The following is a 26,968-nucleotide window of genomic DNA, read 5'->3' as shown; positions in this document are numbered from 1 at the left end:
TATTGGGTTAGTCATCAGGGTTTTGTTTTGCTGTTCTTCCCAAGTTGCATCTAGGACTCTAAGCAGCAAATCATCATAGCCAGCTATTTATAGCTATAGAGGTAGAGGATCTCTTCATAGTGGAACACAATTTCAGATGGAGGCAGTTGAGAAGTCATTGAACTCAGCAGCTGTGCAACTGCGTCATCAAACCCCTCGTGTTGCCCCATTATTTTCCTTGGCGACTGCTTCCTTTAAGAACTTGTTTTTTCCTGACTGTGCCTCAGTAGACTGTTTGCAAAGGCTTGGCTGCTGTTTGTTGAGGAAAAAAGGAGTGAGCAGTTGTTTCTTTATCCTCCAGAGAATTTTACAGGGAGAATGCTGTTTAATATTGATATATCCTCAGTCTCCAGAGGAGCCCTTTGACTGAGAGGAAGAGGAAAGGAGGCTGGGGAGACCAACTCTGTCTGACCTTACTCTCCAGAGGATAAAAATCAAAAGAGAAAGAATGAATAAATAAATAAATATCTTTTTCTCCTTTTTTTTTTTTTTTTTTTTTTTTTTTAATAAACTGTCATAGCCTGAAGGTCTGCTCACCTGTCCATCCTCTGTGCTGCCCAAGAAACAGTTCATGGAATCTTAAAATCATAGAACACAGAATATCCTGAGTTGGAAGGGACCCACAAGGCCCAACTCCCAGCTACACACAGAATCACCTAAAAATCAGACCTTCTTGCTGAGAGTGGTGTCCAAACGCTCCTTGATCTCTGGCAGCTCATGGCTGTGCCCACTGCCCTGGGCATCCCGTTCCATGCCCACCGCCCTCTGGTGCAGACCTTTTCCCTAACCCGCAGCTGCCCCTCCCCTGACACAGATCCATGCCGTTCTTTCGGCCCTACTGCTGTCACACAGAGCAGAGCTCAGCACTGCCCCCCTGCTCCCTGTGAGAAGCAACAGCTGCCATGAGGGCTCCCCTCAGTTTCCCTGTTTGTTTGCCAACAGATAGAGAATTGAGCCAGCCAGTAATGCCTTCTGAGCAACTCTGTCTACTTGTGCTTCTTCTGCCTAGGGAAACACTCCATTGAACAACCTGTGCAGTTCTTTGCAATAAAAAGCCACCAAGCTGCATCTGTTGCCTCAAGCACTGGGAAGGTCTGGATAAGAGACTTCTATTTGTGGAACACCAAAGTTTCAAAAATAATCTACTGCAGGAAGAGGGTTGGAAACAAACACAGACCTGGATATTTTCTCCAGTCTCCTTCAGATAAATAAAGATGACAGAAAACCAGGTAAATAAAGGCGATAAAATAAGTAAACGTTCTACACCACCATTCCTTTTCCTTTTTTAGGTCTTCTTCCTACTTCAAAGCAATCCTCCGACTGTAGTCTGAGGTGTGGGTACAGAAATCATACCCACACTATCCACGTATACAACCTCTGGGATAAGCTCTTGATCTTGCATCTTTGAACACCAGTTCCAGGGTAGTGGTGCCTAAACAGAGGCAGCATTACCTTCTATATCCAGCAATGACTTCATGTTAAACAGTTTTTTTCACCAACCCACTGCCCTCGTATTATGGACTTGAAATGCTCAGCAAAGCACTCCAGACTTCAGAGCTTGGGAAGAAAAAACTCACTCTCTACCGGATTTCTGCCAAACCAAGAAAGCCCCAAGTAAGAAACAAGCAGTCAAAACAAAATTAAAGGGGTGGGAGACTGCTGTCTGGATGTGTACGGTCGTGCAGAATAGCTGGTGCAAAGCCACTGGATAACAGCAGAGTAGCTGAAGAGAAGGGCAAAATACAGAAGTGTAGAACAGCTGTTGTGGAAGAAACTGTGCAAATTGCTTTGCAGAAGAGAGCTGGTGTAGGATCAGTCAAAACAGACACAGAGACTGGTGGCTATGCGGTTGTGCAGAACAAATGCAGAACAACAAGCAGAGATAGTAAACTGCCATCCTTGCTGAAAGGGGTCTTGAAATGCCTAATCCAGGCAGCTGTACAGCAGTCTTGGTCAAGTGTCATGCTTGTGTAATTACATGAAATAAATTTTTAATTTAAATTATCTGTCTCCTGAGAGGAATGCTTTTTCTTGATATTCTGTGCTGCTTCCTCTTCTTGTTTTACATTTTGCTCATAATTTGTCTTCCCAGTATTCTTTTGTTCATGTTCATGTCTTCTCCATGTTCTTTCTATAAATGGTGTTTTAAGCATAGTATCATCTCACCCCTCTCATCTGAAGTTGTCTTCCACTTTCTCAGCCCAACAGCAGTCACAGGTGTAAAAAGGGTGAGAGGGAGCTCGCTGGCAGCAGTGAGCCTGCTCCAGCACTGTGCAGCTTCCCTGTAGCATGGAAAGTTCCCAAAACGGTCACATCCTTTAGAATGTTATCACTGATCTCTCCTCTTACTTATGTTAGGGACATGGTTTACTGGGTAATATTGGTGAAAGGTGGACAGTTATACTAAATGATCTTACAGGTTTTTTCCAACCTTAATGATTCTGTGATTCTATGATTTTGCTGCCTAGGCCTTGCAGAAATAATGGAGTAGTTTTAGAAATCTTTCACAAAAACAAAGCAGGTACAGCTTCTGCTAGGTTTTTTGAAAGACTGCTCTGACCAGTGTGAGGAGGCAAGGAGCACTTAAAATTTGTCCAAAGGAAATTGCTGCTTTATTTCCTAAAAGAAACTCATCTGATCCTTGTTCCCTCAGAGTAAAAGCTTCTTCAGTGCAAAGGCTCTAGAGACCATTAGGTATGTGTGCTACAAGATTTTCAGAGATAACTTAGAAAAAAGGAAGTGCTGGTAGGTGAGTAAGGAACCAACCTTTCTCCTCTCTGCAGTGTCATGTGTACAATCAGTAAGTATACAGAGGCTAGGCTTGGTAAGATGTAAGATCAATAAGTACACAGATGTTAGTCTTAGTAAAATTATCACGGTGGAAAGATAATCAAAATAAATGAAAACGCTCACCAGTTTGTAGGCTCACAGTAAACTCCACAAGGAATGATCTCCAGAGAGAAATTCTTCCACACTGGCAGTCAGCCCTTAAATGGCATCTAGGAGAGGTGGAGCTAGGCTCCATCCCTTCCTGGTAACCCAGATGAATTGCCTTCACCTGTGCTCCCGTGGCTGACTCATTGCTTGCCTCAGGTGGTCAATCAGAGGTTCAGGCCGTGATCAACATTTCCCATACACATGCCTAAAAGGCCAAGGCACTCTACAAAGGGTATTGCTTAAACTTAAATGATGCTCTGTCACTTAGAGACTATTCAACGTTACTATAATAAGAATCATTAAGCAATTCATTATAAAGTCATTACTCTGTTTTCTAGAAGCCATACAGCTTTTACTACAATAACAACCACCACAGAAGTGACTACTCACACTGTTATCTTCCTAACTCACACAGTTGGTGAAAACACAGAAAAATAATTAACATGCTTTAACTTGTTAGTCAATGGATACAGGCAGCCTAGTACACTTCACAAGCTGTAAAATGGTAATTCTGACATAGCACCAACTTACGCATAGGCTTGAAGTTAGTCATGACAGCATCCTTCTGCATTTCAGTTACCCTAAGGTCCAGAACATAATTATGTTTTTTGCAAACTAGGATGCAAACACTGTAATGCAATGGAAAGGGCTTAAATCTTTTGGAAAGGGAATACTTAACAAATTTGACTATATCACTTTTGCTCTTAGGGTGAAAACAGTTCTCATTTTACTGACTGCATGGATATCATGCCACTATTAATGGCATGGGAAATGATGCCATTTCCCATGGTAAAAGAAAAGCATTTGTTTTTAGGATGTGTTTTTAGCATTTGTTTTTAGTGCCTGAATATAACCAATCTGTCTTTCAGCTGTACAGCTACAGTCACAGATAACCAGCAAGTAACAAGATTGCTCTTTTCACAAAGAAGTCAGCGTAGACTCAGTATCTAGATTTGATGGCAACTTAAAGAGAAGGTTCTAGTTGCCCCAAGAATTTCACTTTGATGCAAAAATCTGTTAAATGAAGACACAACAGCACAGCTAACGGCAGCAATATTCACTAAGAAAGAAAGAAGGTTGTGTATTTTAGGGTATTTAGGGGATCCAGATTTAGCCCTTAGCATTTTCTGTGCTGGGTTTATTATACAAGCCTCACAAGCTGTAGCTGTAAAACAAGGCTAATAGCGCTTCCTTTCTGCTTCTTGTCACACGCAGGAAGAAGAGAGCATAACACGATCCCAGCTAGATAGTCACTAAACAACACCAAAGCACAATTCATGCATATGAAAAAACACAGTGTAAATAAATGACTTATGTGCAAAACATTTCTAAACATTGTCTAAATAAGGGCAGAATAAGTATTCCATAGAGCTGTGTAGGAGCCCATAGCATCAGGGACTAATTTTCTGCAAAAAAATTCTCTTCTGGGAGAGTCTACTCCCATTTGACAAATTAGGGAGGGTAGAAAACACTTTAAAAAAATAAATAAATGAAAATAAAAGGATTACACCAGCATTTTATTTGTGTAAACTTTAATCTCCTTACAGTAGAAACTTATACAGTACAAGCCAAAAGTAGTATAACAATTTTACAGCAAAGCTTACCAGTAAAATGTAAAACTAATTTGTATCAAAAACAAACAAACAACTGTGCACTTTCTCAAACTTAATTTTGTTCAGCACATTGTTTTGATTTATATATAATAAGGCATTAATTCTATAAGAATCATTTACTATATTCCAAAATTGCATGACCTAGGTGTAACACTCTATAGCCTGATACCATTTTTGTTCCTTCCGATATTTACAGATTTAGTCTGCCTGCATTGGTATGTAGCATACAAGCACTAAGAACAAACACAAGCTTCACCAATATTAGTTTCACATTGAAAAAGTTATATATATATATATACATATATATATAAAAGCTCAACTGCAATAGCATGTATCTGCATGACTAATTTATGAATATTTTCCTCTGGCAGGATATTTCCTCAATTCCAGTTGTATTTTGGTCTTTCTAAATGAAGAACTAAGCCTGCTCTAAAGTCTCCTTAAACTGGAGGTGGAACCCATTTCCTTCAGCTACCCAAACCTTGCTTTCTTCCCCCTCCCCAGAACACCAGTCTTAATTTGCTTTGAAAGTTAATTCTGTAATACATGGCATAACTGAATTCATTCTAGCTACTATGTACAGAAATGGCTCAGGCAATTAAGTTAGTCCACCTTGTCATTAGTCAAAACAAAGTATAATTACTGTAGCTGTAAAGGAGGTATCTAGTGTTCCAGAGTAAGTGTGTTTAATTATGGTGGGAGTTTCCTCAGTTCTATTTACATGACAATTTCAGGCTCAATGTTAAATAGTAAGTCATCATTTCCTCTCCGAACTTCAAGTAGTAGAGGTGATTCATTCATCACAGCCTCTTGAAGGTCACTGGAAGTCATCAAAGGACGCCCATTGACTTTAACAATGATATCTCCATCTTGGATACCTCCTCTGCAAGAAAAGAAGAAACAGACAATAAAGAAAAAGTACCAAGTTTCTTTACCACCTCTTTGGCAGTTGTGAGAACTTTTAATGTGTTTTAGTTTCCTTTAAAAGGGGATTTTCACCCTTCTGACTCTATTAACAGAGTCTTTTGCATCTTCTCAAATCCTGACATAATATGTAGAAATGTTAATTTATTTTCCAACTTTTCTGAAAGGTTTCCTCCTCTGAGCTAAGGCCCTGTTGTAGACAATAGTTCAGGCAATGTCTTATGTGAATGCCTTATTCAGGCTAGAGTAGAATTCTAGCATGCATTTTTTTTCTTTTTTTTAAACCCAAAAGCACAATTTTAAGTTGTTTAAATACAAATCAAGATTGCCATAAAATATTCTTGAATATGAACAGGAGTACTACCTACTAGTATTTATTTGGAGATTTATTTATGAAGAAAACAAAACGTTCTACACACCTATGAGAAGGTGAATTTGGAACAACTTCATGCACATAAATTCCGCTTCTGACATCAGGAAAATCAGCATTATTGTGTTTCAATTCTTCCACCAAGCTATAAGAAGAAACATGAAGTGTTTCATTTCACTACAAAAAGCAGGAGCATTCAGAAATTCTTATTTACTCTCTAATATGTTTATTCTTAAATTTTTGTGATCAAAAATGAACACAACACAGAGAAGTAGCACTCTGTGACCTATGTGCTAAAAGGACCAGACATTCCTGTCCCAAACAATTAACACTGGTGATGACTTAGAAATTTGTTAATGTTTTTACTTCTTTCATCTTGGAGAATACTCTTAATTTCTCTTTATCTAGAGCATTATTGCTTTTGACAGCATCTAGCATCATATAGGAGATTAGAACTGTGAGTTTTCCAAGGAAACTACACCTTCCTTAATTTTTCCCCACATACAAAATTGGTTGTGCTTGCCTTTATGAAGGACAGGAACAAACTGCAAAATAGAGACCCTAAAAACATCCTCCCATTTCTGAAGAGATCACATCATTTTGGGTCCGTGTACAGAGTGGGCTCAGGCCCACTTTGAGAGAGATTTAAACTAATGCTGAATCAGTTTGCTGCCCATCATGAAAAGCTGGAGTCTCTCAGATGGAAAGAAAACTGAAATGACTGCATACAGTTTCACTTTGCTTTAGTTTTTATTGAGGAAGCTAATACTTAAAAGACAAACAAACAGTGAGAAAACTAGTCTTTTCATGAAAAAAGGCCTGCAGATCTTGCACTGCTTCATTAGACACCACAAAACCAGTGAAATCTCACATCGCGTTCATAACAGTTACACAGAAAACCATTCAGAACTGCTCTTTGTTGGTCCAGAGACGTTAATACCATTCCACTGATTTATTCCAGCTGAGGATCTGACCCTTTAGGGAGGACTGAAAGAGTAACTCAATAAATAAAGAAGGCTTTACTACAACACCAGCTGGAAATTGTCTTGTTTAATTTTGTAGCCTACTGCCACTTCGGAAATATGCCTACTGCTGGGAATGAACACAAGCGTTAGAACCCTCATCTGTAATTCCAGCATACATCCAGGTAGCAGCAAGACATGAAACGTTAAGAAAAAGAATATAGAACTGGAGGAAGATGTCCATATTCAAATTTTGATAATATGGAAGCACAAAGGTTTGAACTTTCACAACTACTTTCCTTCCAGTTAGTGGTTAGACACAAAATCTCACATCATTTGGGCACTACTGGTACTGATAAAATTGCTATAAAACCCTCAGAGTCACCTGAATGCAGCAGCTTGTTTAAACAACACTAAAACCTGCTGTCACTGCAGACATGTTTTCAAGAACTTAAGGAAGTACTCAGGCAATTCCTAATTCCCTCCAGATTTCACACGTTATGAATAACCACGCGGATCACCTCTCTAAGATACTTACGCTGGTGTTATTGTCAGCATTCGGATGCCAATGAAACGCTTTTTGCTATCTGAAAACAACACAACAGGTGTTTAAGAAATTCAGGCAAACATGGACAAAATAGCCACTTCGTTGACCCAAATATCTGTCTATTGAAACAAAATATTTTAAAAAAAAAAAATCTAATCACAAATTGTGCACATCTATGCTGAGGACATTTATTTTGCTTAACCCTGGTATATGGAAAGACATCTTGCTCTCTGCCAATGAGAGTAAGAGAGAAGCTCATTTATTCTGTGTAAGACTTTTCCTTCAGGAAAAAATTTAATGAGTTATTATCATATGACTTCAGTAAATGGAAGATCTCATAACCAACTGCCGCTTCTTCTGAAACTGGTCAAGACAATGTAATCATACAGCGTTCTCATTATAACTGCAGAAACAGGATTAAAAAAAAACAACAGAAAATTTCCAACTTTCAGAGAAAAAGACAGTCTTGTAAAGACAAAAATGAAAGGCTCATACCAATTTCTGTTCCAAAGAGGGAAAAACAAGATAAAAACAAAGACAAACACATGGCCTTACTCAGAGCTCTACAGAAATTTAAATGGTAGAGATTCACTCTGTCAGGAGAAGAGCCACATTTCAGTAGTTGGCTTTTAGTAGTCATGATACCACACAGCTGTTTAATGAACAAATGCAGTTTGATGACTTCCTGGAGTGCTTCAGTAGTTAGTTATATCCGGTATGAAACAATATTTCCCTTACTTGTTCCAGCATAACTATCCCACAATTTCTTTGAGTTTCTCTATGTTCTCAGACGAGGAAAAATATTGTTAAGGAGATGTATAGTTTCCTCTAACTTTTGTTCTTTCCAAGAAAAACAGTCCCAAGTAAAAGAATTAGCCCTAAATCTTAAGAGTGTCCAGTACTCCCATTAGTGTCACCAAAAATGCTGAGTACCAAAAAAATGGTATTTTCTACACTCTAGACAGTCTTATGTCTCTAACTCATCGCTGAATTTCCCTGAAAACTGCTGGCTCTCTTGTTTTTTATTGTTTTAGTAAAGCTACTGTGATCAAAATCTGCAATTAGAGTGCCAATAGCCCAATTACATGAAAATGTAGTCTCAAAAGCGTCGGGCATGGCCATGAACACTCATAATTCTTCCCAAATCTACATGGCAAATACAAACACTTAAATACAAATTTTCACTTTTATTTTAAAAAGTGAAACATGGTAACTGATACACAAAAAATAATTTCCCCTTTCTGTGATGTTAGGCAGTTAAATGATGAAGTTGTCTCTCTGAGACCACAGTCAACCACACAGATAAACACTCTGCAAACAGTTTACTGTCTGTATTACTCAGTTTGTTGCTGGTCATCACCTGTGGGATACTGAAGCATGAATACTCTGGGGGCTGAGTTCAGAGTGTTTACATGAAAGAAAATGGAAATAAGAAAAGGGACAAGAGAAACTGATCTGGAAGAAACAAAACAAGGGAAAGGCTAGGCAAGAATGAAGAAACACTCTGTTAATAATGCTGATCTAAAAGGGAATTATTTCCCCAGTAGCTAATAACGTAAGCAAAAAAATAAGGCATTGGATAAAGTAATCTGGTAACTACATACTCACTGATAAATAAAGGTCTCGTTTCACCTTTATCTTTAGGCAGTTTGATCTTATTATACCTTTGTTTATTCAAAAATCACTTTTAGCCCACTCTCTGTAACAAATTTGACACACTTCAAATAGTGGTTCACACTTTATGAGTAAGTCTACTGTATTAAGTGAAACCATTAGCTATCAGAATCATCATATCAGAATCATCAGAATAACCATATGGGTTATTCTGACTGCAGAATCTTGATTTCTCCCCTCCCCAGTCTGTATCATTTTGGACATCAGAAAGCTTCAGGTAAGAGAGGTTAAGTAAAGAAAGCTTTCTTCCATTTGATTTAACCCGTGTCAAATATGTTATACAAAGTTTTCAGCAACAATAAGTAGAAAGATTAAAATTGATGACTTTATTGTAAGTTCCAGCTGAGACTGAATGAGCGTAATAAACCAGTTGCACTATTTTAACACAAGGGGGCCTTATGGAGGTCACACTGGATGTATGTATTCTTTAATGTTTATCAAATTAATAACTTGCTGTCTTCCATCCTAGAGGATCTATGTCAAACACTTTCTGGTTTTATTGTTCTGCTCATGTGTAAACTAACTAAAGGAAAAGATAACAAAGGTAAGACTAAAACTGAAAAATTCTTATCCATTACCAGCCAAAGGCAGTGGTTAAAAAAAAAATATATATATATTTTTTTTTATATATATATATATATTTATATATAATATATATATATATTTATATATATATAAAAATGGAGATGTGCCAATATAGGAATTCCTACCTGTAAAAGGAGTTTGATGTTATTACTTAAATTCAAAATTAGCCAAGAATTTCAGACCTTTCAAGCAGTAAGTATACAGAATATAGAAAACTGCTGGTCAAAAATACATTAGAAAATATTATGCATCACTCATACTCATACATAACACAGAATGCTTAGATAATAATTATCAGTGCAAATAATTAATTCAAGTGCCATTCTCTCCTAATGTTTCCCCCTCCCTTTCCTGTACTTAGATAGGTCACACTTGCAGTTCTTACATGTATGGGACTTCAAGAATGCACACCTCCTGTATAAAATTGGCAGTTATCTGATCAGCTGAGATTTAAAAGACTAAGGGTCAAATTTATTAAATAATTTCCTGAACATTTCCTGTATGATAGAGTTAATCTGGAAAGAGATTTTAGAATTTTATCATCCTCAGGCAATGCGATATTTAGAGCAGAACGGTAATACCCTTAAACTTGCTTCTATGACTTAATGGTACCATAAGGGCAGATCCCACTGAAATTACTGAAATGTAGTTGAAGCAAAATAAAACATGATAAAAGCATCCCAAAAATTTTGTTTACATAAATTCTTCATGACAAGAAATAAGGCCTATACAACAAAAATGAAAATTACTGCTGAAGGCCTAAAAAATGCAAAATTAATTTCAGATATTATGAAATTGTCCACTAGAAGTTCTCTTCCTCTATGCATCAAGAGCTCTAAATGACTGCTTTTCTGTCTGAGGTCATTCGATGAGTTAAAAAAAAAAATCTGCCTATGCAAAGAGTATGTCAGGCACTGAAAGTTACTAATGCTAAGAGTAACTGTGAATCCTTCTTCGATTATACAGTAATAAGAAGGTTGAAAAAAAACAGTAGTACATGCAAATCACAAGATAAACATAAATCTTTCACTTTCAAGAGCTGCATAGGTAGCATTAGTTAACAGGTTCAACACTCTGTAGAAGCAGATGTGCCTGAGGGTACCTAAGGGAATAAGGTGGCTTGTTTCAATGGTGACATATCCACATTTTAGCCCCAACTATCAAGAATCCACTGACTGATTCCACTGGTGCTGAAAGTCCATTGGTGGACTTTCACTGGTTCTACCTGCAGACATGGCCCTAGATAAACCATTACTCTTCCTTGTCTTGAAATGAGCAGTTTGATTCTCTAGGGCATCATCACCACCATTACACGCTGCCTCTCTCAGAAGATAACAAGAATTAGCAGTTAATAACCTACACAAATAAACAATTTTTGGACTTGTTGGCTGAAACAAAATCATGTCAGCTACCTTGAAATGCATTATTAAGAAATATTTCCATCACCTTATTTTTCCAAATAAACAAGTGAAGACAACTTAATTTGGGAAATGTAGCAAAGATCACTCATGTCCACAGAGGCCCTTCCTCACAGATTTTTACTGATAATGTCTATTTTAGGGGTGTGAATAATAAAGTGTCACTCCTATTTCTGTGAAGCTGTCTTCTGTTTTCATGTCCAAGGCATTCTATACTAGAGTAATTAGAACATTACTAAACTAATGCTGAGTTTTTCAGTAGTAGGACCCCAGACCCCCATTGACAAGTTAAGATAATAACTGGCAGATGACAGCATCATTGTTTCTTGCAGACTTTACCTTTATTTTGTTTGTCAAGTGACTCTGTGAGGAACTGAGTAATGCGGTCTGATGGAATAGCAAAGGAAATTCCAGCTGTAACCTTCAAGGTGTTAATTCCAATCACTTCACCATCCTGTTGGAAAACAGTACTCAATTAATATGCTTTGAAGTGACAAGGTTCAGCTCACTTCCTAACATTTCATTTTGAAAGCTAGCATAAGTAATTCTGGAGCACTGTAATCACTCAAGAAATAAACATTACTTCTAAGGGAGGATCTGGGCTCTGATTCACAATCCTTCTCTCATTTAACTGAGTTGATCAGAGAGATTACAGTACAGTTTGTTCATCCAAGGTCCATCCAACCACTCAGCACGACGTTCCCTCCGCCAAGCAGGTGGTGGAGTCACATCTATCTACAGCCAGAATTTACAAACTGCAAAACCAGAGCTGGTTTTAAAGTCAGTTACACAGATTGCCCAGATCTCATCTTCGCCCTGCATCCCAGGTTACAGAATGTGAAAGAATGTAACTTCTACAAGAAGGTATTTTTCTAATTGCTGTATAAAGTTTCCTGTACCCTATAATGCAACATTTCTCAAAGACATATGAACTAAAACTTAATTTGCATTGTTTCTATTAACCTCAGGTATCTGTCCATCATTGGCTTGACTGACTAGAAACTGATAAAATTTATGAACTTTTTCAAAGAAAAATTCTGCCACTTATTTCAAGCAAGCTTAAAAAAAAAAAAAAAAAAGAAATAAAAAAAAATCACCTCAACTTACCAGATTAACTAGAGGTCCTCCAGAGTTGCCATACTGTAAAAATGACATAAGGGAACAATAAACTGGTGCTTTACTACATGAAATAAAAATTGCACTTGAAGCAGCATTTTATTTGTAAGCAAATGAAAGAGAGCAAGACATTTCTTATGCAACACTGAAGGACACAATTCTGATGGCAGAAGATTACAAGTAGGTCCTACCATACTTGTTTACAGCTCTTATGATTAGATTTCTTTTTTCTTTTCAGTAACAGGCCTTAAATTACAAGCAGCAGCTTAACACTCAGAAGAGTGCTGCCTTAAAATCAACAAGAATCACTAAGTAATTAACATGAGTGTCTCAATTCTGCTAAATAATGTTAGAACAAAGTTTTAAGAAGTTTTGAAGTTATATTTCACTAAGGCACATTCAACATATGCACAGTTCTGAAACAGTTCTATTAATCACTTTGGTTTGTAACACTGTCAGTCTCTTATTCTCCACTGGAAAAGAACACAGTGCTTTGCAAGTTTAATCACAGAGCATTGCTATGAGGTAGGTACTACATAAGGAGTAGTACATCTCTGATTTAGTAAACACAGAGATGCATCCCCCTCTAGGGAGAGCAAATTGCAGCTCTGAGCAGTCTGAAATTACCTAATACCTAATTGCCTTCAAAAGAAACATCGAACAGGACTACAGGAAGTGGGAGATTGAGAAATTCCTTGTTCATCTTCATGTTGGCTCAACAAGTTTGTTTTCGAGTGAGGCCAGAGTTTTCAAGTAGATCTACTGAACAGCCAAAAGCAGCAACTTACCACTCAAAATAAACCAAAGCTAAGTGATGCATGATAGCAACATGAGCCATATAAACTGTTTACATTTAGATAGCACTGGGCAAAACTTACAGATTCTCTTAAGATTAAAACAGACATTAGAGTTCTAAAAACATCTCTGAAGTTTGTGTTTAAATAGAGATCAGTTTCTTATACTGTATCTTTGCAGTGATCAGAAGCCACACACTCAATTTTTATGTCTCACACACAAAGGAATTGAAATTGACTTTTCAGCCTTCCTCAGCTATCATCTCTCATTCACTTTTCATCTGCTTGAAAGATCTTCTTACAGAAGGAACTTTGGTATAAGCAATGCAGCTCCATTTAGGATTTATGGCTGTGTTTTCTCCTGCTCCATGTTCCTGCTGTCCTAGCATTTCTCAGAAGGCAGCTGCATGCACATTCCTACAGGAAAGTCTTGGCCGAGCCACAGGAATGCTCTGAGTAGACCAGCACTCAAACTCCTCCCATTCTCAGGAGAAAACTAGTGCATTAGCTAAGCACACAGCATCCCTATGCCAGTGACTACGTCCATATTTTGTGGTTTCACATGGCAAAGCAACTCATGTGTTGTCATTTTCCTTACCTCCTTTACCATCAATATTCCACTTGCTCAAGTATCATCCAATACACTCTGCTAACCTAAACTTGCTCACTAGCTTTTGAGGGCAGTGAATGCCTAAGAATATGCAAGAAAACAGTTTGATCTTGAGGAATGCGAACAGGCGTGAAGTCAAGAATCCCATGTTCTAATTTCTTCTCTGCAACCAAGTCAGACTATACTCCCAAGTAACACATTTATCTTAAGTTTTACTATCTTTTTTTACATATAAAAAAATTAATTCCAATTCAATGTCTTTGGAGCTTCAGCTTCTGTATTATTATAGAAACTTTTTGAAAAAGCAAATTTTTATTCCATATCTTAGCACAAAAATTTATTTACTCTTGTGGTTTTTTTTCTACTCAAAACTTCTCTCAACAGCTCTGTAAGGATAAGCATGTGCCAAGAGTTTTGCATGCTTAAAACACTGAGCATTATGAGTTTTTATGTGACAACTGGTATTGAGGTTCAGCAAATAAATGCTAAAAACATTTTTCTTTTAAAGTCTAACAGATTTAAGATGCAAAATGCCATGCCATTTTCTACCTCAGATATGCATGCAGTGCTCTTTTTAGAATCGCTACAAGTTATATACACATCCAAGGATTTCACTGAAGCATTTTCAACCTCTTCTAGCTGCTCTGAAGATACTGTTTTCATGCATTTCTATACAATGTGCAATGCTGGAGGGATGTTTAACTCTATACAGGATTTCAAATTTTGTATCATTTTAAATCTAGATTCTTATATGAAGTGTGTGATGCACAAAGGCAAAATAAAAACAACAGCCTCCTCTCTCCTTAAAAATACAACAACAGAAAGCTTTCCTTAAGATCCTACCTGGCTGTCCTGACATTACATTCTAGCAGATGCTATGAACTTGACTGCTCCATCTGGTTCTAACGGATGGAGATGAAAGAAACTTTTGCTCTATTCAACAGTTTGCTGGACCAGACCAGCTGAACAAGCACAGAGAAAAATGCATTGGTTTACTACTGGTCTATTTAACCACATCTTACTGTGCAAGATTTACAGAATGAGAGGGGTCTGTCACACATAACATCTTTGCAGACAACAAGCTCACAGAGGTCCATTTTATTTAACATCCCTTTCATAACATTAATGCCTGAACAAAACTGACAGGCACTGCATAGTCTTCTACAAAAATAAGAGCCTATCACTGATTTCAAACAAAGCAGCTTTTATTTGGTGGATTCATCTCTCTGCTGAATATGTGGGTATTTCAAGGTCCCAGGACTGTGAAGCTCAGCTTCTCACATACCTAGTACTTACATTGATAATAGCATCTGTCTGAATGTAATCCATATCTGAGTCCCGCAAGCCAAGTTCTTTGCCATCTCGCTGAGCAGTGCTGACAATACCTGTTGTCACAGTGTTCTGAAGGGCAAATGGGCTTCCAATTGCCACCACAAATTCTCCTGGTCTTAGGTCAGCAGAGTGCCCCAGTAACAATACGGGTAATTTTTTCTTAAATGCAACAGGAGAAAAAGAAAAAAAAGCAATCCTTAGTTTATATTGAAAATAATTTGTCTAGAAAGATTTAAAAAAAAAAAAACTAGTTGAAAGTTAGGAACATATATTTTCCATTATATTAATGCATCTCACTAGAATATGACCCCAGAATCATGCCTGATAACATTAGTATACTGAAGGAGATTACTGCCTTAAACTATCTTCAGAAACAAACTGCCATCAGCATTATCTTCCAGTTTCATCCAGAAAAATGCTAGCAAGATTCTGAACAAGATTTCCTTATTTTCCAGCAGATTCTTCCCTCCTCCTCCTAGAAATAACATACAAGCCTGCCACTTCTTCTACATTATTTGCTAGTAAATGTACTGGACACTAAACTATAATGAGTAAGCAGAATGGCCTGTGCCTTCAGGTAAAGGTGGCTAAATCTGGCCACGTATTAGCTGAGTTGGTCTTTCTTTTAGAATAGCTCATAGAATCATTTGAATTAGAAGGGACTCTTAAAGGTCCATCTAATCCAGTTCCCCTGCAATGAACACCTACAGCTAGATCAGGTTGCTCAGAGACCCATCCAGACTGACTTTGAATGTCTCCAGAGATGGAGCATCCATCACCTCTCTGGGAAACCTGCACCAGGGCTACAAACATTGTCCTTATATCCCACCAAAACCTCCCCTTTTAATTTGAAACAATTTCCCCTTATCTATCACAACATGCCTTGCTAAAGTGCCTGCCCTCTTCTTCCCTGTAGCCATCCCCTGCAGAGAAGACAAAGTTATTCAGTTCTAAGATACAAAAAATTTCCAGGCTATAAACACAGTTTGTTCAGTACATTGTTATCTCCAGATACGTTTCCAAGGAATCCTTAAGCATATATTCAAGCCAGTATGTCTGTACTCAGCAAAACTTAGATAAGGTTACCTAATTAATTAATTCAGCTCTTTATACCACTCACCTTAGGGTGGATCTTTATTGTTGCAATGTCAGATTTCTTGTCAATGTCTCTGATGGTTGCTTCATATGTATCTCCATTCTGTAGCTGCACTTTCAACTGTTGTCTCCCTGATATAGCATTGGTACTTGACACCACATGTGCATTGGTCACAATTAAACCAGAATCAGACATAATAAACCCAGATCCACTGGAAAGTGGGACATTTCGACCAAACAGAGGGTGCCTAAACAAGAAAGAAGTAACTGTAACTTGTAAGGGTAACATAACTTAGAGAAGATTACATCAAAAATCATTTACACCTGATAAATGGACTGATCCTCTATTGGGAAAAATTCTGATGAAGAACAAAGAAGGAACCTTGTAGCTAGGCAGAGGAGCAGATGAAAAGGGAACATCTCAGGAAATCATGAAGCACAAGGGTAGACTGGCAGAAAAAGATGTCTGGAGACTGAAAGGATTGGGAATGTAAAAGACAAAAGAAATGAAAAACACTAACAATGGGTAGATTTGGACTTTATAAACTGTTTAGAGCACTACGACTTTTCTGTGTGAACAATTGCTGCAATGACCTTAGATTTGTTAGAGGAACAGAAAGTGCTGCAGAAGATGAGAAAAGGTCCACAAGTTCTTCCTTCTTTCAAGATGTGATCCTTATTAGGAAATTGTTTGAAAGTTCTGGGCTATTCAGCAGTAAAGAACTGGAATCAATCCCAGGCAGAAGGCAGTATTACAATTAGCACCCAGCAGGCTGCTGGACAAACTAATAAAGAAAAAAAAAGAAAAATAGCCTTCATATAGAATGCAAAGACCTTAAAAATATTCATCTGTAACATTCTCACAAAATACCAATCATTACGTACACAAAGTCCAGGTTTCAGAAACTATCTTAATTTTAATAATATGACGTACAAGAATTATGTAAGAAATGCTTAAGCTTATGCAAAAAATTAGAGCATCCTGGGTAGAAGGACATACAGGTAATGGAAAATCTATAATATTTGTAGTAATTTGCTTTGACAGCTGATAGGTTTGAATATTCGATGTTAAAACTCTGCTCAGCTTCATTTATGCTGTATGTCTTGGACAGCAAATTTAGCACATTTTTTTCCCCTATCAGAAATCATTTATGGATTTTGATAGGTTACAGATAGTCAATAAGCTGCCTCTTCATGTTCTCCCTGATGAAATAAAATCAACTGACATTAGATCTCACTGAAAATGGAACAACCAACATGGCGACATATTTTTTCAGCTTGTTTTCAGGCTTGTTTTTTTAAAATTCTGAAGTAGTTAAAAAAATTGAACATGCAACACATTTTAGTTATTTTAATTAAGAATGAAGACACATCCAAAGATGAGATACATATTTTATATGTAAAGCACTCTAAAACCAGTATAACTTATCTACTAAACTGGAACAGGGCACACAAATTGGTAATTGTACTATTCATGTGATATCTCAATTTCACAATCTTTAGATCTTCCTTCTCCAAATATACGAGTCTATTGTGATGTTTCCAAGTATTTTGTGAACATCAGAAACTCAAAAGTAAAGTCAGTACATTGTTCTGTTTAATTGGAAAGGGAAGAAAGGAAAGTATTTGTAGACTTTTGTAAAACAATGCAATTACAACTCAAAGAATTAAAAGAGTTACCTGAGGAAAAGTTCAATGTGCACAACTGCAGGTGCAATCTTTTCCACCACATCTGCTATGAAGTTGAATTTGTATCTTGGACTGCTGGACTGTAGGTGACCTATACTAGCAGAAAGAATTGGATATGTTAGTAAGACTATACCCTCTTCACCAAGCAGATAAGATAAAGATGATTTGAAATCTGTTTCTCCTACCAAGACAGCTTTCAACTACACACTGGAAAAAGTACTAAAGACATTAAGATTTGTTAAAAACCTTGTTTTGTTTGAGCCTTAAAAAATTAAACAGCAGTATTACTTGATTATAATTTCTTTGACTTTCTTAGAAGTCTCTTTGTCCACAGTATTCTTCACAGGACAATGATAAAATGCATAAGAGTATAACGTAACTCAAGTTGGAAAGCATCTTTGGGAGGACTCTGGTTCAACCTCCTGCTCAAAGCTGGATCAGCTACTAAGGTAGACCAGTTTGCTCAAATGCTCTGTCTAGCTGGAACTTGAAAACCTCCAAGGACAGAGACTCTATGGTTACTTGTCCCACTGTTCCACTGACCCCATGAGATAGAAGTTTTTCTTACACCTAGTCTGAACATTTCCTGTAGAAATTCATGTTGCAACTCACCCATGGTCTCTCATCCTTCCACTACTTGCTGCTGTGAAGAGCCTGGGTTCACTTTCTCAATAATTTCCTCATGAATACCAGGACTGCTGTTAGGCCCTCCTGAAGCTCTCTCTTCTCCAGACTGAACAAGCCCTGTTCCCTTAGCTGGCTCTCACAGCACATATACTCCCATCCCAAAACAACCATGTTGGTGGCATTCTGATGAACTCACTAGAGTTTATCAAAGTCCTTCTTGTATGGAGAGGTCCAACAGGATGCAGTTTTCAAGATGTGGTCTAACAAGTGCTGAATAATACAGCTGCAGCATGTGGGAACTGCTTTTACAGCTGAAGTTTGGATTTTTTGAAGTAGATAGATACACTAGAAACTTGCTATAAATGATAACCTTCGCACCTAAAGAGTTTGGCAAGCTCACATTTAAGCTGTCACAAGTAGTTGAACATAGCAATAGTTTACTATATAATAAGCATTCATCTGATAAAGATCTGTGCAACCAACAAACAGCATTACACACAGTAATTAGAAGTACGGAATATTATTATGTGGAATAGAGACCTTAGAGGAAAAAGGCATCATGACTTCTAATGTCACAACACCAGAAACAAATAACAGTGTTTGTGGTAGAATGCCACGCTTACCTACAGTCCTAATATATGGAGACACATCACCACATATCTTAAACATATGCTAGGGGACTTACCACTACATTCAAACATCAATGTTAACGATAGGATCTAGGGCACAAGTAGACAAATTGTGATTGGATACCATCAAATCTGGTGATACAGCACACTATGTAGCCCAGGAGTTAGAATTCTATTTGGTGAAGAGAGAGTGTCTACATTGTAACTTCTACTTTTTATTGTCTAAAGGATGCCAACTATACAGAAGTGATGTTTTGTGCCAACATAATTTGCTCCAAGTTCAACTCACGCTGAAGAATGAGCTCACAGTAGGTCTTATACTACTTTGTGTAATTCTCAGTTCAAAGGTCATTTTCACCACTGTATCTAAGGACTTGAAAAAAGACAGTAGCTTTGTAACTTTTGGAACAGACAGAAAACCACTATGAACAAAAAAAAAAAAGCATTGAAGAGATCAGACTAAGACAACTGGTTATTTCTCCATAAGAACCTTTGAGCAGTTTTCCCCATTACTAGACATGAAATTTACTTTCAAGGGTAAAGAAACCGTGCTTACATTTAGCAAGCTAAATTTATATGATACGGTATAAACAGATGGAACTTGGCAGGACTACTTTCAGTCTATTATTTCTATGTACATTCTCACACACTCTGAAAAAACACTCTAAACAATTGGATATACTTCTTTCAGTACTGGGTTTAAAAGAGATGATACAAGCAAGAATTAAAAAGTCACACAAATATAAGCACAATATGTTGTCATTTATTTTGCTTTCTGGGGCACTGAAGATTAATCTTAGCTTCAGCTCACAAGAAGCTTGCCCTGATTACACAGTATATCCTTTGAAGTCTACTAAGGTGACTTTAAATGCTTGCATGCACAGAAGTGTTCACTGGTAGGATGCAACATTATCATCAAGTATATATTAATACAAATGTCCACACATCTATGAAAATCAGCTGGACAGACCTTCAGCCACTGAACTAGAATAAAAGTGTGTTTGGGAAAAGTAGCATGAATGCAGGCTTCCTGTTGATGTATATCAGTGTGGCTCTGTGTGAGTAAGGGCAATTAAATGTCTTTGTATCTGCTGAGTGCTGAATTGTTCCCACCATGCCAAATTGTCGCAGCACTGTACGTGGCCAAAAGCAGAGGAGGAAGCCTGCCAAAAGCTCAGCTTCACACTGCTCCTAACCCATCACGAGGCAAACATTATGACTGGCAGTGGCTTTCCAGGGATGATTTGGCAGAAAGAAAATCTGAATAAGACAGCAAATGAACATTGAATATTGAAAGAGTAGAAGAAAATAAAATGCAATAAAATGGAGATGAAACTGTAAAACTGAAGCAAAGCCTCTCTTCTTTCCATATTTCTGTTAGAGTATTTCTTGGTCTGAACACAAATCCTGAGCTTTGCTGCTGGGATCAGAAAATAGCAAGACTCAGACCTTCAGACCTGAAGGTGAATCCCAACTGGCCTTTCCTAGTGGAAAGGGAAAATTAAAACAAATGAGGATTAAAAATAATATATATGTAAATTTTGTAGGAAAGGTCTAGCTGAAGATCATTGGGCTGATGAGAGATGAGCTGTCCTTATTAGTATCTACTGAGGGCTAAATACTGTGAAAATTGACTTACAATCTTGAGATGCTTGCACAGAAATTGACCTCTCTTGAATCCCATTCTGGAAGCCGGGGGTGACGAGAAGCTATGTGTCAGACCTTCAGTCTACCCTTTATTTTGCATTACCTGCTTGAGTACAGCTACTGCTCTTACTGAAACAAAATTAAATGTGACTTTTTCATTCTCTTCCGGGCCAGACATTCTTGCTGTCTGGCAGTTCCATGCAGCTCTCAGACCTCTGCTGGACTGTGGCTGTAAAAGCTTTAAGTTTCATGTTTTTTGACCTATTGACCTACAGAGATCTGCTGCATATTTTTTTAAAGGTTTTTCAATAGCATCCATTATTTTCCATGCTGTTACTGCATGTTCAAAATCATTTCACATTAGCCAAAGCTAATTTATCTTGGCAAAAAGAAATAATGTAAGCCAACTATCTATAAAATAACCAAGACATTAAAAAATGCTGCAAACCTGAAGCAAAAACAAATTTATACTACTGGACAAGTCCTTAGATTTCTGTATCTTTCTTATTAAAAGAACTAGATTTGTCCAATCCATACCCTCAAATCAACCAGATTCAGCAAATCTGAACTCTCATTCCAGTACCCCTCACAGAGCACTTAAAATCCATACTTGGGCATAAGTGCATAAGCTGGAGTTTAAATCACTCAGTCTGTTTTTTTAAAATTTGATCTCACAGTTCCAATTCTATGGGCTCCAACTACATTGGATTTATATGGCTAAAGCTAAGAGACAGTCAGGTAGGAGTCACTTATTTTCAGCAAAAGACTTGGATAACAGCATTACCTACAGGATATGAGTTCATTTAATAGCTTTATGTTTACTTTCTTGCAGAGGCAATAAACTCACTCCAATCACATTAACACTGCTGTAAATCAGGAGCAACGACAAATTTGTGGAGTTGAAAAAGAACTGGGAAAAAAAAAAAAAATCAGCAGAAATAAATTGTCATTATTCCTCTGAAGACAATAAAATTAGAACCATTTAGAATTTCAGAACACTGAAAGTTTTTGAATATCTGCCAACCTACTGTAGAATTTAATCACATTCAATGCTTTCTTAAAGACAATACTTTGTACTAAAAGCCACAATTTTAAATTTGTTAGGAATTTGTGAGCCTGGGAAACTTATTCTTTTGAGACTGTTCTCCCATTCCTCTTCTAAAACCAACTACAGAAAGGATCTGTATGTTCAGCAAAATTATTATGTCTAAGGAAAGACTGCAACCTGGCAGATCTGATCTCCAGGGATAAATATTGTCCTTATTGTGCTTTCATGGAAATAAATGAAAGACAAATAAAAGATTATAAAGTCTCTACTTAAAAAACAGAAACATCTGCTGGAAATGTAGGTTCATGGGCAGCTTTTCTGATGAATTCAGCATTAAGATCAAGTTGCATAGCTGTGCACTGACCATAAAGCCTTGATGGGTTTAATCCCACTGTATGGTTCAGGCAACTTGTTTATACAATGGATGTCTACCATGAACAGATGAAAACAATTTGGTGAACCAACACCAAAGTTGCTTTCTTGTGCAGTACAGCAGTCACAATGACTAGACAGAAAAATTAGTGCATGCCTTCCATCAAAGGTACTTAACCACCTCACTGAGTTCAGAAGATTGTTATTCCTCCTTCCCAAGTGATTCTCACTTGAAGAACATCTCTTTCTTGATGGATATCTTTTATGAGAACATAAAGTGCTGTACTCTCAAAATACACAAACAGTGTACAAGATTCATCCTCACCTGCAGGAACTCAAAATAATGTCATACATAAGGAAAACAATCAGTAAAGAAATGTAATTGGAGTTTACTTGCAGCCAATACCTTGCAACACGTTTCTCTAAATAGAGCTGGAGGCAGTTACAAAGCTCTGATGACAGCAATGCTGGTAGGAGACCTCAGTACCTCTTAATTGGAGAATTTCTCAGAAATGCAAGCAATTACATGCTCAGTTAGTTACTCCTCTGTATCTTTATGATTACACACTTGCATATTCCAAATGCCCCAGGCAGAACTACTAGCATTTACACTCCTTAGGCTAACTGTATTTTCAATTGCTTTTTTTCAGGAACTGAACTTCTAGGCTCCTGTCAGTTAAATCTTTGCAAGACAAGGGCAAGGCTTTACAGCATGCCCACTTTGCAACAGTGACTTCAGTTATACAAGGCAGAACCCTGCAAACGATCACTTTTAAAACCAATGGGACTTGCTTCCTGGAATTTCCTTTTTTGAAGGTTTTCTAATCAGTCTTTCATTTTTTCTTAGAAAGAAAATCCAAATCTTCTTTTGACATTGGACCAATCTTTCAAGAACCCATAAGCAAAATAAAACTGCAAAGAATTATTAACGGTACTGATAATGCTGTATTGAGAGCTCATGAAGATCCCTCTGTGTAAGAAAATATCTGAGATAAACCAGCCATAAATTACACGTGATCTCATGAATACTTCGAGCGAGGACATTTTAATAGATTGATGTGCAACACTGTCCAATCTTGTATTTGCTACAGTGGAAAATAAATCTCTGTAGGAACAGGTCTTTGACTACAGAGTTTGTCTTACATAAACATTTATGGCATTACTCTCGTCTATACAACTTTGTGACAGAAAGTGACGAATGAAAGGAAAAAGCTAACTGCTTCAGTATATTACTATACAGTAACTTAAACAGGTGGGAAAAAAAACACCATCACAATTACTTGTAACACAAAATTTAAATATGTCCAGAAGTTCTGCATACCATTCCTATGGGTCCAGACTATGGGTCTGCTCAGATGTGTAAAACTAACAGCATAAGTAGTATAAGAATACTTCATTGCAGCCTTCCAGTATTTAAAAGCTGATTATAAAAAGGAAGGAAATCGACTTTTTACAAGGGTAGAGGGTAATAGGACAACAGGGAATGGTTTTAAGCTCAAAGAGAGAAGGTTTATACTGGATGTCAGAGGGAAGTTCTTCAGAGAGAATGGTGAGGTGCTGGAACAGGCTACACAGAGCAGCTGTGGATGCTCCATTCCTGGAGGTTTTCAAGACCATGTTGGATGGGGCCCTGGGCAACCTGGTCTAGTGCCAGATCTGGAGGTTGGTGGCTCTGCCTGTGGTGGGGGGGGTGGAGCTTGAAGATCGTTAAGGTCCCTTCCAACTCAAGCCATTCTATGATTCTGTGATAGAAGCAGAAGTTTCTAGAGATGCTCCTCAGAGCCACTGAAGATTCTGAAAAGACCTAAGTCATGCTATGTAAGGCTACTATTGCCTATAATTGTTTTAACGTATGCATGGGTAAGTAAAAAACTGCAATGACTTTTTAACTAGATTAAGCCTCCAAACTCTGAGTCATTTGAGGCCAGATTTCTTTCACCAGTGGGGAAAATAGAGACACCCGACAATAATTTCAAACTGTTGATTTTCTTCTAAAACCTCTCATTACAGACATTGCATGTTATTGTTTAAAAAAAAAAAAAAAAAAAAAAAAAAAAAGTACCATAACTGAGTTCTATTCCTGGCTCAACCACCAGCTCAATATGACCTTGGGCAAGACACTTAGTTTCTTTGAGCTTCAGTTTGTACAGCTGTAGAATTGAGTAAAAAAAAAATTAAAACTTCACAGAGAACCAGATGCTTTTACTAAGCTGAGGTTTACCAGAACAAAACATAAAGCCAAAATAAAGTGAACACTAAAACAGTTGCTTGGAAAAAAAAAAAAAAAAGCTTTTTTCAATGCTCTGAATTCCTAAGCCTATTAAACAGCAGGCTCAGGAGGAGTTCTCAAAAAAAAAAAATCATATTCCAACCCCCTGACAGTATCTAAGCCCCTGGACGCAGGCTCGCTCACTCATTTTGATTGAACACTCTAAATATGTCAAGCGAGCCAGTTCCAACCAAGTACTAAAGCTAATGGATGCTTATGGGGAATACAAAGAAACAAACAGCAACTTATAACTGCAAAATACTGGCGAGACTCATCATTACAGCTCTGGGCTAGCACCTGAGCAATCCTGGGCTCTGAAAAGATACTCAGAAAGAAAATTTGGGAATATTGTTTGACCTCCTCCCTCCTCATGTCACAGTTTGCTTTCTTTGAAGAGTGAATATATGAGAAGTCCCCCAGTCACAGAAAGGTTTTAAAGGCCATCAATACCCCTTTCACCTCTCCTAGTTTTTAAGAAGTTTGCTATCTATAAATAAGTAAAATGGTTAAGTGGTTCACCTGCCATTATGGATGCACTAATACATGATTTAAAACCCTGTTACACACATGATTTTTCTTTCCAGGAACAGTATTTGAAAGGATGTAGAAACACCACCTTAAAATAATATACAAGGAAATGTGTGAAAATAAACTAGAAATGTTAACACTTCCATGAAGTGACCAATTTTAGTAACAACGACAAAAAAAATTCAATGTAGGTGGTTACTGAGCTTTTTAAAGTTATACCATCCAGCCTGAGGTTATCACAGATTATTACAATAGCATAGGACAAGCAAAGGCTGTAGTATGCTAATGAAAAACAAAGGACTGTCTGATATCCTGACTGTGCATTTTAAACCATAAAGAAAATTTGCAGGCATCCATTCCCCTTTCAATTCCACAAGACTATAGATCTCCTGTCAGAGAAAAATAAAACAGATGAAAGACTATACTTCACATATTCTATGTGGTGCTTTTTCTGCGCAGTTTAAGCTACACAGCTTTACCTAGTATCCTCTAGAGATACTCACCCGTTGAATAAATTTAACATCTGCTAACATCTCCAGGGAAGGTCTCAGAGCACACCTACAGGGCTGCGCTCTGTGTAGGATGTGTTATAACAGCTCTGCAGAGCAGCCCAGGCATGTAACATCACTGAAAAGCATCAATAGTGAGTGCCAACCCTGGGATGGTTCAGTCTGGAGAGAAGAATGCTCAGGAGAGACCTTATTGCTCCCTACTACTCCCTGAAAGGCGCTTGTAGAGAGGTGTGGGTCAGCCTCTTTTCCCAGGTAACAGCAATAAGACAAGAGGTAACGGCTTTAAGTTGCACCACAGGAGGTTCAGGTTGGATGTTAGGAAAAAGTTCTCAGGAAGAGTGAAGTATTGGAATGGGCTACCCAGGGAGGTGGTAAAGTCACCATCTGTAGAAGTTTTCAATAAAAGAACAGGTGTGACACTGAGGGACATGGCCTAGAGAGGCCACAGGCATAGGCCAGTGTTTGGACTAGATGATCTTAGTGTTCTTTCCAACCTTAATGATTCCAAAACAAGGGTGATGCAGACGGTATCGGGGGAAGCTTGTACTGCTGCCTGGAGGGTGTCAGTGCTGTACTGACCTGACAACTGTGCCTGTGGTCACTGCTATGCAATGGGCACAACACTGAGGTATCCACAACCATGCCACCACCGTGCAACCTTCCCGACCTCTATCAGAGGATCAAGAAGAAGGATCTGCACTGTTCAGAGAGGACCCGATCCCTTCACATGTCCCTGACCCCCACCACAGCGACTACCACCATGAGGACAGGTTGCCTTGCCCGGGGGGAGCCCCCAGCCCTCCCAACGACCCCAAACCTCACCTTTCCCCACCCTCCTGCGCACACCACCCGCCGCAGGCCCTGCCATGCTCCTACCCGATTCGCAGGCTCCTTTCTGCACCTGGGCGACGGCGGGCAGACCGTGCTGCAGTGCCTTGCGGCTCACCGCCTTCAGCTGGCAGATGTTGTCGTAGGTGCGGCCGTCGCTGCCGCACACCTGGGCGCTGAGCTTGCACTGGCAGACCCCCTTGGCGAAGCGCTTACCCATGGGGTAGCGGCAGTCGAGGCTGTCCCCGCAGGGAGGGTCTTCTTTGCGGCCGCACGAGTCCCCCTCTCCCGCGGCGCAGATGAGGCAGCAGTTGCAGCGGTCGGGGACGTAGCCGCTGGGGCAGCTGGGGCTGGGGCACTTGGAGACATCGCAGCGGGTCGGGCACTTGGCTCGGGCTGCCGGGATCTCAGCGGAGCCACGGCTGAGGCAGAGCAGGAGCAGCGGGCTGAGCAGCGACAGCCGCATCCTCGGCTGCAGGGAGAGCGGCGGGAGGGGCGCGAGAAAGGAAGAGGAAAAGCGCGGTCGCGGTGCAGCGAGGGACGGGAAAGTCGAGCAGCGCTCGCGCGGGTGGGAAGTCCTCGCGGAGAGCGGCACACGGGAGGGCAGAGGCTGGAATACGAAGCCGCGGGAGGGAGGGCAGCTCGGTTCCCGGGACTAGCTGGCAGCGCTGAGGGACCCGGCCATAGCCCAGCGGCCGCAGAACGCAGCGAGGACAAGCCGGGACGAGCGGAGCGGCGGGGATATATGTGGGACGAGCCCAGGGCCCCGCCGCCTCCAGCAGCGGCCGAGAGCACCGCCACCG

General features: G+C 38.8%; 1 protein-coding gene across 1 annotated transcript; it reads right to left on the bottom strand.

Annotated features, from left to right (window-relative positions):
• Window positions 1-4,491: 4,491 nt before the first annotated feature.
• Window positions 4,492-26,910, bottom strand: HTRA3 (HtrA serine peptidase 3). The gene is made up of 9 exons (XM_042871871.1): window positions 26,214-26,910; window positions 17,697-17,796; window positions 16,042-16,264; window positions 14,886-15,080; window positions 12,177-12,209; window positions 11,409-11,523; window positions 7,384-7,432; window positions 5,933-6,028; window positions 4,492-5,472 (listed from the first exon to the last, which is right to left on the bottom strand). The coding sequence occupies exons 1-9, from the start codon at window positions 26,629-26,631 to the stop codon at window positions 5,307-5,309; spliced, it is 1,395 nt and encodes a 464-aa protein (XP_042727805.1). The 5' UTR covers window positions 26,632-26,910; the 3' UTR covers window positions 4,492-5,306.
• Between the last annotated feature and the right edge of the window lie 58 nt (window positions 26,911-26,968).

Source organism: Lagopus leucura, unplaced genomic scaffold (assembly GCF_019238085.1).
Source record: "Lagopus leucura isolate 7727_CA_CO unplaced genomic scaffold, USGS_WTPT01 Super-Scaffold_100004, whole genome shotgun sequence".
NCBI classification, from domain to species: Eukaryota; Metazoa; Chordata; class Aves; order Galliformes; family Phasianidae; genus Lagopus; species Lagopus leucura.
This window is presented reverse-complemented; position numbering and strand designations above follow the sequence as displayed.